This window comes from Uloborus diversus, chromosome 6 (genome assembly GCF_026930045.1).
Source record: "Uloborus diversus isolate 005 chromosome 6, Udiv.v.3.1, whole genome shotgun sequence".
Classification (NCBI taxonomy): Eukaryota; Metazoa; Arthropoda; class Arachnida; order Araneae; family Uloboridae; genus Uloborus; species Uloborus diversus.
Window position 1 is genome coordinate 170347218 of NC_072736.1, and position 15724 is coordinate 170362941.

The window sequence follows — 15724 nt, forward strand, 5'->3', positions numbered from 1 at the left end:
TCTAACAGTTTTCATCCTTTATTACAGAACCATTGCATAATTATTGAATAATGTATGTATTTCTTGTTATTTCATTTTAGAGTTTATGCAGTTCTAAAATGAAATAACAAGAAATATACACATTATTCAACAATCATGCAATGGATACATTTATTGATAGCTTTCCTTTCAGAAAGTAATTTTTAAACTTATTCCTTTGTCTATTGTTGTCTAAAAATTTTACTTTTTTTGAATTGTGTAGTTTCAAAGAAATGTTTCCATTGTGTTTTATAATTTTATTCGCAATTCACTTCCTGTTTTAATCTTGTTTCTTGTGCAGATCCATGTACTATTTCTTTGCAATATTTTTGGTATATCATCTGTATATCTGGTATAAATCTGTTACATCATTATGTAATTTTCCCCCAAGTGTATATGAACTTATACATTTTTCCTATCACAAAATTTGTTTCTTATTTAAATTAATGAACAGAATATAGCAATTTCTATATTTTGTATTTATGTGATGTTTGTTATGTTTTTTGAGTACAATCTTGATCTACTTAGCAGTAATATTTCCCGATTTTTGTCGCAGATATGGACTTCTTCTAGAAGGGAAAAAACTTTTGATCTGTCAAAGAGAAAAGAACATGGAAAAGTGAATGACAATGGTAATTTGTTTTCTTATCTTTATCTTTTTTGAGTTTATTCGTTTCAATAATTTGTCATCTTTCAGGGATGAGTTTTTTCCGCCTTTCTCTGTTGGCGGTTTAAACTCCCCCCCCCCTTTTTTTTTGCCTCTTTCAGGCCTCATACCAATCCTGTTTTTCTTTAAAATCTGAAAAGATTCTGATTTTTCCTAATTTTTGGTCCCTCTTTTCTTAACCCCCCCCCCCCCCACCACCACCACCTGGAACTTCATCTTTCATAATATCTGCCAAAAATGTATGTTTGAGAAACATGTCAACGAAGTCAAACACGTGCTTTGTCGAAAATTGCGTGCCTTGTTTGAGATTTCAATCTTTTTGCATCCTGCAAATATTTCAATTAGTTTTAATGTGTGAAGGTTTTTTACCATATACTTTCTTATATCTACTTATTTTATTCATTCTTCCAATAATATTTTTATTTCTTAAATTTATTTTAGAAAAAATGAAAAATTTGATCAAAAACATGTGGTCCCACTCTCACGATCTCAGATTTTAATGAACTTGTTTTATAGATTTAAGAAAGTGTACAAAATATTTATGGTGAATCTCAAATGGTTCAGTCTTTACAAACTTTTTTTTATCCTGAAAAATTAATATTTTGCTTTCGAACAATATGTGCCATGTATTAATTACTACTCAATTATTTCAAACATAATTACGATAGAAAAACATTCGTGTTACCTTTGAAAGTGGTAAATTAGCCATTTTTTATTGAATTTTTGTTTGCGTTTGACGATCGGGACCGATGACTAACCCCGACGCTCTATGAGAGCTACAGGTTAACTGGTTGCTATTGATATCGTTCTATGAACCTCACCAGTTGATCTACCGGTCGACCTCAATTTAAGCTGGTTGATTAAACCACGTGACATTTTCAACCAATTATAAGTATTTTTCACCTACATGCTATCGTCTGCGCCATGTCTGCGCAAGTAACCGGTGATCAACCAAAAGCATTCGATGAAGCAGGGGTTGGTAAACAACTAGTTAGTAACCGCTGGCGTCCTTAGCTGTCATGTGATCAACCGACCGGTCGCTACCGGTCGAGGTCCTCGAAAGTAAGCTTTGAATACTTGGCTTCCAGGGGCTATTTTGATGCAGTTTTGAACATCATCCCTTTTCCGCATAATTTTTACAAATTTTTTTGGATTTCCTCATTTTTGCTCTCTGACCACTCTCATTCTTGCATCTTGGCTGTGTTTGTGTATATTAACCCCTTGCCTGGGTTGCACAAACCCAGTTCGAGCAAAGACTACATGCAGTTTTTGTGATGCCCGAACCGAGTTTGGGCAGGATAATAGAAACATTTAACGTTTCTATTTTGTGAAGCCTGAGCTGATTTTGTTTCTTCTAAGGATACTTCATTCACAATTTTCCTAAAAGATTCTAGTTTTTCACCCATTACAACTTCAGTGCAACTTCAATGAGTGCAATATGGGCTTGTGTATAGTACTGTGTTTTGGGATGTGCCATACTGTAAAAGATTTGTAAAATTTGTATATAGAAAATCATATTGTCGTGCTTGTATATTATACTTTCCAGTTATATTATATTTAGCTTAAAAACTTTGTGCTCTAATTGAATAAGATGTGCCTGCAATCCATTACTTTTTATGTGTATGTACAAATTATAAATATAGTTATTATTGCATTTAAAATTTTAAATTTATAACAAAAAACCATTTTCTAACTTCTATAATAATATAAAGAACACAATAAAACAGTAAAAAAAAATCCCGATTTTCGGTCCATTTTTCTGAAATACATGTCACAGTTAAGAGGTTATGAAAAACTTGCCTTGTGTTCACGAGTCCTATTTTTGAAACTTGTTTTGCCTGAGTTCTGCACTTGAAATAACTAAAAGAGGAAAAAATAACAAACATTATTTATTCTCCCCTTTATTTTACATTCATAGTACGCACCAAAAAGGCACTTTACTAAGAGTACAAAGTTAATATTTAGATCTCTGTTTTAATGATTAATGGGAATATAATATTAAGCTCTCTTAATTAAAGTACGGCTTAACTAGTAGTTTCAAATGTATGTTAAAAAATAGTATTTAGTAAATTTGAGGATGTACTGGCAATTTATAATTTTGCTAGAATGCCTATTATTGATGTTTTTCTCCTCCTTCATTTATTTTAACCTCAGAAATAATGACATTGATAAGGTCTGTCACGGAGGTGAGGAATTTTCCATTAATATAGGCCTAATAGTAGATATATTTTTCAGGGAATTTTTTTGTCTTCGTTGCTACAATCTACACATGTTAAGCATATGAAAACATGTTCACTTCTTTTTTTACATTAATTTACATCCCTGAAATTCAAGTTTACGGAAGTGAGAAGTCAGAATAACCACAATAAGTTTTTAAAGCAAAATCTATCTTCTTGTTTTTCGACAAAAATCTCACAACTTCAACTATGACTGAAAATAAACAAGGGAGCTCTCTTGTATCATGGAAAATAAAATTTGATGTCATTACTGCCACGTGTTAATGAGGAATGGCATTTTGTGTTTAGGTAACGAAGGTGAGAATTTATGGTGTGACATGACTCCGTGTCTTACTAAAACAAACTAAAACATAATATTAAAAAATTAAATATACTTGAACGATTAGTACTTGAGACACTTGTGAAAGAAATAATTAATAAATAAGTATGTACTTTTAATTAAACAAGTTATTAAGCAAGATAAACAGTCACACAAGGTGTGTGACATGCCACGGAGGTGCGAATTCACATATTGTGAACCAAAAATATACTAAAACAAAAATTATTATTAAAAAAAATGTTGGCAGGTTTAAATAGATACATTTTTGACGAAATTAAAAAGCATTGTTAAATGAATCGTTCATTAAAATTTTTTCTGTAAAAGGCGTGTGACAGAAAAGTTACTTTTTGAAGAATTACCCAAAAGTGTTTTTACCAGGATGGTTTTTACTGTTTTTTTCCATGAGTTTTCCCCCTTTGATAGAAACGTGTCAACCCTACTTATCTGTTCTCACTTTAACAAGGCTAATGTTGTTTTGTTTACAAAGTCCAATGAATGACAGGAAATATCCAACGTTGTTTAGCACAAATAAACAGATTACAGGATACACATGGTTTGGGGTTTTAAAGAACCCTTTTTTCAACTCAAAGGTGTGAGCTTCTAGATGTAAAGACACCCAGTAAAAGCAATGAAAATGGACAGCAGACAGCTTAAATATCAAAATAAACAATTAATAAAAGCAAAACGAGACAAAATGTAACTCAAAGTCAAAATTTATTGCATAATTCCCTCCCAGAGAAAACCGTTAAGCAATAAATTTCAGTAAAAAGACATATAAAGTACATTTTGCTGTCAAAATGAAATCACTTATTAATAAATTAGCAATTTATATGTTAATTGGTTATTTTGATATTTAAGCTGTCTACTGTCCATTTTCATTGCTTTTATTGGGTGTCTTTACATCTAGAAGCTCACCAGTAGCATAACTAGGGGTTGGCAGGAGTGGCTCTTGCCAGGGGACAACATTTAGACTAATTTAAAAATTTAAAAAAAAAGTTTTTTTTTTTTTTTGAAAAATTGAGCATTAAGTAGAAAGTGCTTTCATAAATAAGAATTTTAAAAAAATCATAAAAAAAAGAGCTAGAGGGGAAAATGAAACAATTCTTGATTCTGTAAGAAAAAAAAGGAATTTTACCCGTGGCGTGAAATTCTGTTCCGATTCATTGAGTTAGTTAAAGCACCTAATTTGTATACCAGGGAGCGGTGGTGATGGTGGGCATCCTATGCGGGATGATTCCTTTTTTTTTTTTTTTTTTTCGGGAGGGGGGTTGTGTATAGTTTTTCTTGGGTTTTATTCTCATTATAATAAAGAATATGAATAAAAATCCTTGTTTGAACAAAATATTGGAAGGCCTTAATTAGCGATATATAGTACTTTTATTTTACCTGTATGTAAATGGTCGTGTTTTTTTAGTCAATTTCAGATAAGCGATGCTTATTGTATTTGCTTTGCTTTCCTAATTATAATAGAATTTTTTAAATGCTTTGATTTTAATTTTAAAAAATTATCTATGGCTTCTTTCTTTTAGTAAATGTGTTAAATTATGTTTATTGTACATTCTCCTAGTGGTTTGAAACATTCTATTTTATGTTAAAGCTTTTTAGAAAAAATAAATAAATACCTTGCTATAAACGAAACTGAAAAATGTTTATCCTCATTTGGTTCAAAAACATACATTATTTATATTTATTAATGAATTGCAAATAATATTGGTTTTATTGAAAATGGTGGGGGAGATGTGAAATGGTGAGGGGGGAACTAAAATGTAAAATGTTTGGAAAGGGGGTAAATTCTCAATTTGCCGAATGAAATTCCAATTTTACCAATTGATATAAAATTCAAGCATGCACACATATACATTTGTAACATCTACTGGGAACGAACATTGGGCATCACTGAAATCAATTTAAAAAATAAAATAAGGATATTAAAGTTGCAATACTGTCTAGTAATTTGTCAAATCAATTAGTCAGATGTACCTCCCCCCTTTCCCCCATGAAACAAAAAAAAAAAAAAAATTTGGGAGGTCACAGTGACCTTTGGTGGCTTCCCATCTCTGCAACTCTGTGAGGGGGGGGCACAATTTTTTAAGTTCGTCAGGGGAGCCAGTCCCCGTAGTTACGCTACTGAAGCTTACACCTTTGAATTGAAAAAGGGGTTCCTTGAAACCCCAAAACACATGTATTTCTGTAATCTGTTTATTTGTGCTAAACAACATTGAATATTTCCTATCATTCCTCGGCCTAAAGTTTTTTTTTAATTGCTTAGACTCCAATGAGTTCCTAGTATACTTGTTAAAGAAGTAACTTAATAACAGCAGACAAGTAGCAGACCACTGTTAATTTTCAGCCCTGCATGGGGTTAGAAGGAAAAGTAATACATGGGGGTTTGCTCTTCTTTCAACTTGAAGGGGGCAACTACTTTTAAAATATAAAGTAAATTAACATGTTCATTCTAGTAACAATGCAATTGTGATCATTTGTGTTAACTATTTTTGAAGTGAAGCTATTCTTTTCAGGCGTCTTTTCTTGTCTGGAATGGAGTGCTAATGAGAAATATCTTCTTTACACTGCTGAAGCAAAAAAATCAAAGACTGAATCTTTTTTCAAAGATGCTTATGTGGAAAATAATGATGAACAAGATAAAGAAAAAAGTCAGAAAGTAAGAATTTTAAAAGTATTGCCCTAAAATACTTTTTGTATATATATATTTGTGTGTGGGGAGGGGGGTATTTATTTTTTTAGTGTTATTATTTATTTATTATTTTATTTTATTTTATTTTATTTTAATTTGTATGAACCATAAAATGTGAAAATGAAATTTTATTTAAAATTAGTTTATTTTTAAAAATTATATTTTTTTGAACCATGTGTCTACAAACTTTGAACCATGTGATAACTACTTATAACGACGTAATCCTATTCTCAGGCAGTGATGTTGTTCCTCAATTGTACACACCTCATCTGTATATTCCTCAACTGTGTACTTCTTCATGCTGCTTAATCATGTGACATGGATGCTACTGATTTTATGTACAGTAGACCCTCGTTTTACGCGGGTTTATTTTACATGGTTTAAGATTTGACACCTTTATTTTATTTTACATGGATGAGTTTCGGTTTTACGCGAATGCAAACAGAAAACTTTTTCCTCTCTTTCAAAATCCAGACTCCTAAAGATTGCAGATTACACATAATAAACTGCATTTTGGTGTGCTAATAACTGAACTTGGTCCCCTGGAGACATTTTACGCAATTGGTTCCAGAGCTCTTTCCAGAAGTAAAGTTATTAAACTCAAACAGTTCAGAACTCACTGGAAGAAGAGCTTTTAGGAGTGAGAAAGGATGCCAAAACCAACGAGGATACCGACTTTGGTGACACACAACCAAAAATGTTCACATTGAAAATTTTGAGTCATACCTAGACAATAGAAATGATCTTTCTTATTTGTTAGTGAAGGAAGATTCTATCATGAAAATGACGCGAGTGATCATGGATGCGATAATGCTCAGCAAAGAGTTACAGAGAAAAATTCTTAATGACTGCCAAAAGACTATCATAGCCAGCTCCTTTTTATTGATAACTTACAATGTTTAAACGAAAAGCCGAGAGGCTAAATTCCGTGAGTCAGTCAACAATGTTACATGCTTATACAAGCAGAGATAATACCACACAGTGGAAGATGCAGAATCAAATGTTAATGTGAAGAAATGAACATTGGAAACTTGTTTAAAATCTTACCAAAAATTTATTGGTCCATAGAAACTAAAATAAATAAACTAACAAAAATAAGTTTATAAGAATAAGCCCTGGCCATAAGCGGAGGTGGAGTTCGCAACTCCCCAACACCTACCGGATCCAACCCACAAGAGGCTGACGAACACAAAAGAGAGAGAACGATTGGAATCGTTCACTATTTATACTTGCCTCATTTGCATATGATTGGGCATCAAAGGATGCCAACCTAAAACTGAAACTTTACACGTGCCGAAAGAGTTGAGAAGTTAATCTAATTTGAATAAAGTAAATTTTATATTACATTACATTAGGAATGAGAACGCGGTTAAAAATCGTTTACCGATGTCTATCATTTATAAACAGGACACGAAATTAACTTATGTTTTCTTTATGCATGTTGTGCATAAAATCAATATAAGTACACATTAAACTTATTATACAATAGGGAAGTTGCAACCTATTAAATGTTCACACTTTGACTATTGGATATTGTTAATTGACCCTCAAAACTAAAAAATTCACCATCGCCAAATTTTAGAACACCGTGATTGATTTTTAATGAATTTTTAAAAATCCACGCGCAAAAGTGCGCTCTTCTGAAACGTCACGAGCCTACGTCACAGGGCACTAATGGGCAGCCTTCCGCCGAAGATGCCTTGTTTTCGCTAGGGACATTTTGAGCGCGCTGATATTTTTATTTTTTAGAAATTCAATAATCCTTTTGAACACACTATGGAGGCCGGATTCGTTAAAGCACAATCTAAATAATCTTCCTCAATGATGATATTCGAATATTTCCGAGAGGATGAGAGATTTAATGTTCCAGAAACGCGAGGAGTTAAATGCGAGGAAATAAGTAAGCCTTTTACGTTCGAAGCCAACTGCATGTCCTTCGGCTTCTTCCGTATCGGAAGAGCGCATGACGTCACTTCCTATGCCATTTGAAGTCACAAGCGCTTGAACTTTAAAAATTAATTTAAAAAAAAAAAACTTATCGTATCGCAAAAAAATTCTCACCTATGATGTCCATACATGTTACTCTATCATATAAAAATAAAATTGAAAAATCGAAAACTTCCCTATTAGTCATCACTAGAATGAAGTAATTTGTTATCTATGGAACCAGACCCCTATTTTAACACTAGTATTAGGTTTCAATTTACGCAGTTTCGATTTACGCGGCATTTCCGTGGAACGTAACCCCCACATAAAACGTGGGTCTTTATATTGAAATAAGCTCAAAATTGTGCCTTTGGGCGTGAGAGAACAAAGCCTAATCACTGCATCACTCCTTCGGCTTGCACTTGCAGTAGCCGGCATAAAATTTAAATTTCATGCATTTTTGAGGTTTATTTTTAGTTGTTTGGTGAATGTTAATTGTCTGTTCAAAATGAATATCGCATTGCTCAAATAAAATCAATAGCAAGATAAAAAACTATCTCTTCAAGCTGTCAAATTACGTGAATTGACAACTTGAGAAGGTATCTTCCAAAAACCAAAGAGGAATATAATTAAAAATCATTTTTATTATTGATTAACCTTAAATGTGTGCTGTAAACATTTTATGCTAAATACATATATTATACATGTTTTTAGAGACTTAGAAGCTTTGATCAAATGTCATCTAATTTCCTTAGAAATCTCCTCCTTTTTTAATTGATATAAAACAGTCAGGAAAAGCAGTCAGCAGATTTTACAATTCTTGAAATTTGGGAAAAGCTTAGAAATATGGTCAATGAAAATACTTTAAGTAGAGAAAAAAACAGATAGTAATAAAAGTAATTAAAGAAAGTCAGGAAACATTTTCTGTTTTTCTCATCTCCTCGTTTATTTCCTGAAGCTGCCAACTTTATTCTTTGAAGCTACATGAAAAAATGATTTTTTGGCACTGGTGCACTTCATTGAAGGAATATAGCTATGTTATAATGTTTTTATGGCTGTTTTGTTTTCACGAAAAAGAGCACTTTTACATAAAATAGACAAGATATATTTCTTTTTTCAAAAGGGCTATAAATGTCGAATTTCAAGAAATTGAAGTTTAATCAAAGTGAACCAAAAGTGTATTCTACATTTTCCATTCATCATTTTTTTTTTTTTTACAATAAACTTTTGGGTATTTTTTGTCAAAATATAGGGTAACAGCACCAGTAACAGACAGTAATTAGTTTGGATTTAAGTAATATGAATTTTAGACGGGTAAAAACATGGGTGGATTTATGGGGGGGCAGAGGGGGGCAATGCCCCCCCAGTTTTGGGAGGACTTTATGCAGTAACACATTTTCAATTTTTTTTTTTTAATCATTATTATTTTTTCTTTTTTGACTAGTTCAGAAGGGCATGGGTGGATTTATAGAAGGGGGGCATAAGGGGCAATGCCCCCCAGTTTTGGGAGAACTTAAAATAGTAACAACACATCTTCCAAAATCTTAAAACAAAAAAAATCATCATTTTTTTTCTTTTTTGAATAGTTTAATGAAAATGAAGAGAATAGCGAATGTCCTTTTCTGATTTGAGAAAAGAAAAAAAAATAAAATTAAATACAAATAGTAAAGCTTTCACTGGGGTGCTGAAAATATGCCTATATTCACTATTTTGAACTGAAAACCATTTGGGCAAGTATATAAATGAAAATATAGGCTAAACGAGCTATGCATTCAGCTGCAACACTTATAATAATTGACGATTATTTTTAAATTAGAACCTAAAACAAAGGGAACCCCCCTCGCCATTTGCGCGAATAGAATGATCTACTTGTTATGATTTGTTTTCTTTCTTTTCAGAATGTTTATTTTCAATTTGCGTGATTTCAAAAATTAGATATTTTGTGTTGTTACAGACGAAAGATTTTGAAGAACCTTCTGAAAATCACACGTTCTTATTGGTAAAATTGTAAAAATATTTTAACCGTAAAAACTGAAGAATTTTCGTAAGAATTACAAAAATCTGCAGGTAAGAGTGAATTACATATAGGGCCGGATTTGCCTATAAGATAAACAAGCTATAGCTTCGGGCTACTGCTTTGAAGTGGGTCCGTAACTCGCAAAAAAAATTGCATGATTTGTTCCTTAAAAAATGGTAAGTGCTTGAAAAAACTAATTTTCTTTTCAAGTGCTTGAAAACCTTGAATATTTGGAAACATGTGGCTACAAACCTCAAATTTTAAAATTTCTAACAAATAGTAGGGGGATGAATGCCAAAATATGTCAAATTCAGCTCCTTGCTACATCCTGCATCAAACGTGTAAAAATCATGGTTCTTTCGTTTGTAACATATTACTTGAAATAAATTTTTGTGACTCACATGTTTCATATCTTGCTATTTATTTAATCCCAAATGCAGTATTTTGGAAATTCTTCTGTATTGATTGCTTTTATCTTGCTTCTACTGCATATTGTTAATCTGTTTAGCCCAGAAAAAATGATACACTACCTCTATTTCTTTTCGTTTTCTGCACTGCTTATAATTTAAAAAAAGGTTGTTGTAATGAGAGAATTCTTTTGTTTATTTTTTCTTTTAAACTTAAAATAGCTATTTTTTTTTTTTTTTACAAAGTTTGAATAATACTGTACAACTGTATAATCTAGTACTCGATTTCAGAGATTGGAAAGTGCAAGTGAGGTGCCTTAAATTATTAAATCTTCTAAAATTCTTGAAAAGAATTGGCGAAGTATAGCCTACTAGGGCTCTTGTGCCAAAACACCCAATCTAACCAACCAAACCTTGAAAATAATTAGACAAGTCTTTGAAACTCCTAAGCAAAGTGTGCTTCTATTTTATTTCTTATCAAGATTATAAATTATGAACTGTTCTAATAAGTAGTATGTTACTCTCAGGTTACATATTTGCTAAATCTGTACAGCATTTCTTTTAAAGTATTAACTTACATCACAAAGCACATTTAAATCACGAAACTTAAAAAAAAAAAAATTATTTGTCTATTTTTTCCCCCGAGATTTTTGTCTGTCCAATTAACCCTTATAAGGCTTCAAAATCAGAAAATAAGGCTGGCAGAATTTTGTATCCATTTTACAAAATTTCCTCCGGGGGAAAAATCCCTGGTCCCCCTAAAATTGAAGATATTCTGTATTTCACTTAAAAGGGAGCCCTCTCCCCCCCCCCCCCCTGCGTCACTCTCTTGATACCAATCACCTCTCTTAAGGTCAATTAAAAAAGGACAGCATGAAAACACACATTAATGAAAACGACAAAAAAGGTAAAGCATGGCCTTTTGCATCACCGGAGACAAACTAAAACATGGGGAAGGGGGACAAATTAAAATGCTGCTCACAAAAAGGAAAAAAAAATCCTGCCCCCCCCCCCCCCAAGAACTCAGTCCTAAATCCGCCTATGGGTAAAAATGGTGTTCTGTGGCCCATGAATATGGTGCAACCATCTATTGGTATCAGAGTGAATTTTATGAGGCAGTTGCTATATTTTTACAAGACAGTGGTGGAAGGTTATGAACAGCTACCACAAGGTCAGCTGGTGTTTCATGTTCATTTGAATTTAACAAGGCTTTAGTGCTAAAAATAAAGACCTTTTGCACATTTTGAAGAGAAAGAGAATTTTGTCTATTACCCATCCTTTCCTCGTCCTGTGTGTTGCTGGGTATCATCAGATTCGGTGGTGTGTATTACTGGGGGGGTCAGACCTTTTTTCGAAAGTGAGCAAATAAAAATAGATTTAAGTCATTCAGAGGATCCAGAAGCAGCCAAACGTTAGATGAGATGTAGTTGCATGAGAAAAAAATAGTTTATTGTTGTTGTCGTGTGTCAGCTAGGCTGGGGAATTTTTAGGTGCGCTGCTTCACTTTTCCAACTGTACCGTCATTTGGTGTGAAGTCCGACTTCTACAGTACACACATGCCATAAGGACTCATTTACAGGGTAGGCAACCATTCACAGCACAACAAGTCTTTCACACAAAGAAAGGACAGGAGAGAGAAAGTACTGTAGTGTGGAGCTAGGCTTAGTGATCAAAAGTGGTTATGTACAGGAGACAGAAAGTTAGTTGAGTCAACCTGAGAGCAATGTCTCAAGCATGTTTGTTACTGGCGCCGTTACCCTACAGTTGGTTTTATGAGAATAATAAAAAAAAGTTGCTTTGTAAAAAAATTTATGGTACCTCAATTTTGTTTTCCAGGGAGAAGAAAATGCATTCTATGAAGATTGGGGTGAAACTCTTGTTGGTGCTCATCACTCCGTCTTGTGTGTTTTAGAAATAGAAACGGGAGCTATAACTGTTATTGATGTGAAGGAAGGGGAAACAAATACTGTCTCAGTTGCTGAGGTATTCATTTTATTCATATATTTTTGAAAATCCTTGTTTTCATAGCTTCCCAGCCTGCCATGCCTGTGGCCAAGAGTTTAAATAAGTCACTGCTGGGCAATTCCATGCAAATTGTTAAAGATGTTGTTGTTATTAAATTTATTATTTACATATTGAATGTTCAAATTGTTGAGTAGTAGAAATAAAAAAAAAACATGTATACACAAGTTTATTTACAATTCGAAATCACTTATTAAATGTGTTTTGCTAAATTAGATATTAAATGAAACTAGAAAGTTGCCCGGCAAGATATGACGAGTGAAAATTGCTTCTATATTTGAAGAAAGCCATTGCCTGTTTGGTGATATTTTGATAGTTGAAATTGTAACCCTAACTCCAGTGGATGAACCCTAAACTCCAGTAGATAGCTTTCGTTGTTGACCATTTTTTCGTTTCTTCATTCCCCTGAAATGACACAGTCTTACCAGCAAAACAGTTAAGTAGCAGGATCAAGTTCAGCCTTGTCACAGCAAAGCCTTTCCCTGCATGTTAAACATTACCGAAGCATATTATCAAATTATCATGCCGTGGCCCGAGTTTCATTGTTGAAACATGTGGGTTACTCGATCATTGGTTATTATACAGGGTGTTCCATTTTAACCTGCAAAACCTCTATTTTCGCAACCGTTAGTCCTGGATGTATACTTCCAATTGCAAAAATGTTCAAAATCAGATGCAGAGTTAAAATATCGAAAGTTTGAAGTGGAAATAAAAATAAGTCAAAAAATACAAGATTTAACTTTTTATACGGGCCCCAAGTCCCCTAACTTGTATTCAGGGAAAAAATCTCCAATTGAAAACGATTCCAACACAAAAAGTTTGAAATTTGTACAACCAATATTAACTGAGATATGAAACACAGCGTTTTGTGACTTACACCACTTTTCACTCGCTGTCAATAGCACCTTTTGGGGGAAAATATAGCGGTTAACAAGAGTTTAAAATTATATATGTGCATAGAGTGGTTTTTCAAATTGTTCAAGGCTTTGTAGAGTGTTTTTGCTTTTCGTGGCATAACAGTTGCAATTTTTTTTTTTTTTTTGAATAGCAATGAAAAATATGAGTATCGTGTTTTTCTTACTTTGACGACCTATCATTCTTCTGAAGGGGCGATAAGTTCCAATATCATCTTCTGTATGGTCCCTTAAAACTTTGAAGTGGCATATCTCCTTGAGTTTTGCTCGTACAAATGTCTTTTTTGTGTGTGTGTGTGTCTGTATAGTTTTCAATGGATATTATTTCTCTAAATACTAGTTAGGGGACCTGGGGCCTGTATAAAAAGTTAAATTTTGTATTCTTTGAGTCATTTTTATTTTTCTTTAAACTTTCAATATCTTAACTCTGCATCTGATTTTGAATATTTTTGCAATTGAAAGTATACATCTAGGACTAACGGTTGCAAAAATAAAGGTCTTGCAGGTTAAAACGGAACACCCTGTATGTATGAGGATTACAGAATAGAAGTTGAAGTTCTTTTTTTCTTTGCTTGAGAATTCGGGACTGATAAACACATTCATGTCCTCAAGGCTTCGCTGTATCCGGTTAAGACTTAAAGACGAGAGGTTTTTCCTGTCTGCTATACAAATGGTACTTTTTTCGACTGGACTGAAAATTCTGCTGGGTTGCTTGCAGCCTATGTGGTGCAGGTTGAGTATTGCCGCTCTAATGTTCATTTTATTTCACATAATGATTTGAAATCCAATTGTAAATACAGTGGAACCCCAATTTTACGTTTTCTGTCAGATCAGTGATAAAAAATGCGCCAAGCGAGAAAATGTTGAATCAGGATTGGATTAAAAATCGAAGCATATTCTTGAAAAAGTTAACTCTTACCAATGAACTAGTGAGGAAAATGTGTAATCTTTACTTGTTTTTTGCTTTTAGATGCAATTTCAATAATAGCACGTTATATCCTAGCAATTTTTTAGATTTGCTTCTAGTTTGGCATTTGCAAATAAAAAATTTCTTAGCCTTTGCATGCTTCAAATCTCTTGTTTAGCTATGGGGACATCCTCCATTATTTCTTCTTCATTGTTACCATCAGCAGCAGATATTTAATCAGATACTTAAAATACACCGCCAGCTCAGTTATTCCATCCGAGGACTGCAGTTTCGTGCTTTTTAGCATTCATCAGCCCGGAATAGGAATCACATGAGCTGGAGGCGAAAAATCTCTTAAGGGAGCCAAGAGAGCCAAACAAACTGGTAGCTAATACAGAATTAGTAAACCAGATGAGCGACCGCAGCAATGGTGCGATTCAACTCGAAGATTGATGGCAAAGCTAAGGTATTTTGTAGTAAGTTACAAGTAAGTTTTGTAGTAAGTTTTGTGTAACTTACTACAGAATTTAATCAGATATTTAAGAAGTTTCATGTGATGAGGCGATGTATGTTTCATCGACTTCTGGAAGATTTTCAAGGAGGAGTGTCGGCAGCTCTGGTCCTCTATTGTCGTGAAGGAAGAATGGATGATCAAAGGAAACTCATCTATCATACAACATATAACAATACACAACAAAAAGAACACCAGAGCGGCTTCAAACAGCTATAAGACAAATTTGTTTTGAAAAAAAGCTTGTGTAAGTCTAATAGCTAAAATAATTATTTTGATCTGTTTGTAGAAAAATACATTAAGGGGGTTTTCTGAATCAGGGTAGGGTAAAAGCTGGAGTATTGAAAGATTTTCAATATAGCTTTATTCATGGAACAGCAAAAAATGACTTTGGAAGAGGGATAATGTATGAAATGGACTACGTAAAACCGGGGTTCCAGTCTGTATATTTTAACTGGTGCAGTTGCTTCTTTGTTTATTTGTTATGGATTAAATGTTAGGCAAACAAATTTCTATGACACTACACTAGTTTTGTTACTTCTAACCCTTTTTTACAACAATGTATTGTTTTTGTGATTAACTATCAGTTATTTATATCGTCGCCTCAGAGCAACAGTAGGATATTTTAGTGTTATTCACGGGATTAAATGTTTTAGTATTGCTCTGAGGCGACGATATGTAGTAGGCAGAAATATAAAGACATTGCGAAATAAAAGTAATTTGTGTTATGTTACAGTGACCTTTTGTTGTTTATAATTAAGTATTTAATGTAGAGCTATTTTTGCAAGCTGTAAAAGGCATTTACAAGTTAAACATAACGTCCTTAGCATACTATTTCACTATCCTAAAAAAAGACTTTTAACTAGCTAGTATTTTTGAAGTAATCAATGTCATATATTAATTTAATTTTTTTAAACACAGTATTATTTTAGAAAAGTCTATTCTCTCCCTAAAATTTACTGAATGCTAAAACTTTCAAACTTTCTGCTTCCAAGCTGTGAATTTTGCACATCCTACTTGTTTGTTATGTGGGATAGAATTCAATTTGCAAAGGCAACTAATTTGTGCATTTTTGCTGCACTCT

General features: G+C 33.1%; 1 protein-coding gene across 1 annotated transcript in view; it reads left to right on the top strand.

Moving 5' to 3' along the window:
- Window positions 1–15724, top strand: part of LOC129225068 (acylamino-acid-releasing enzyme-like) — a 72110-nt gene that overhangs the window by 4780 nt on the left and 51606 nt on the right. The window contains exons 5-7 of the mRNA XM_054859616.1: window positions 575–650; window positions 5761–5903; window positions 12123–12269. Of these exons, the coding sequence (XP_054715591.1) occupies window positions 575–650; window positions 5761–5903; window positions 12123–12269 (366 nt within the window). The remainder of the gene's footprint in view (window positions 1–574; window positions 651–5760; window positions 5904–12122; window positions 12270–15724) is intronic.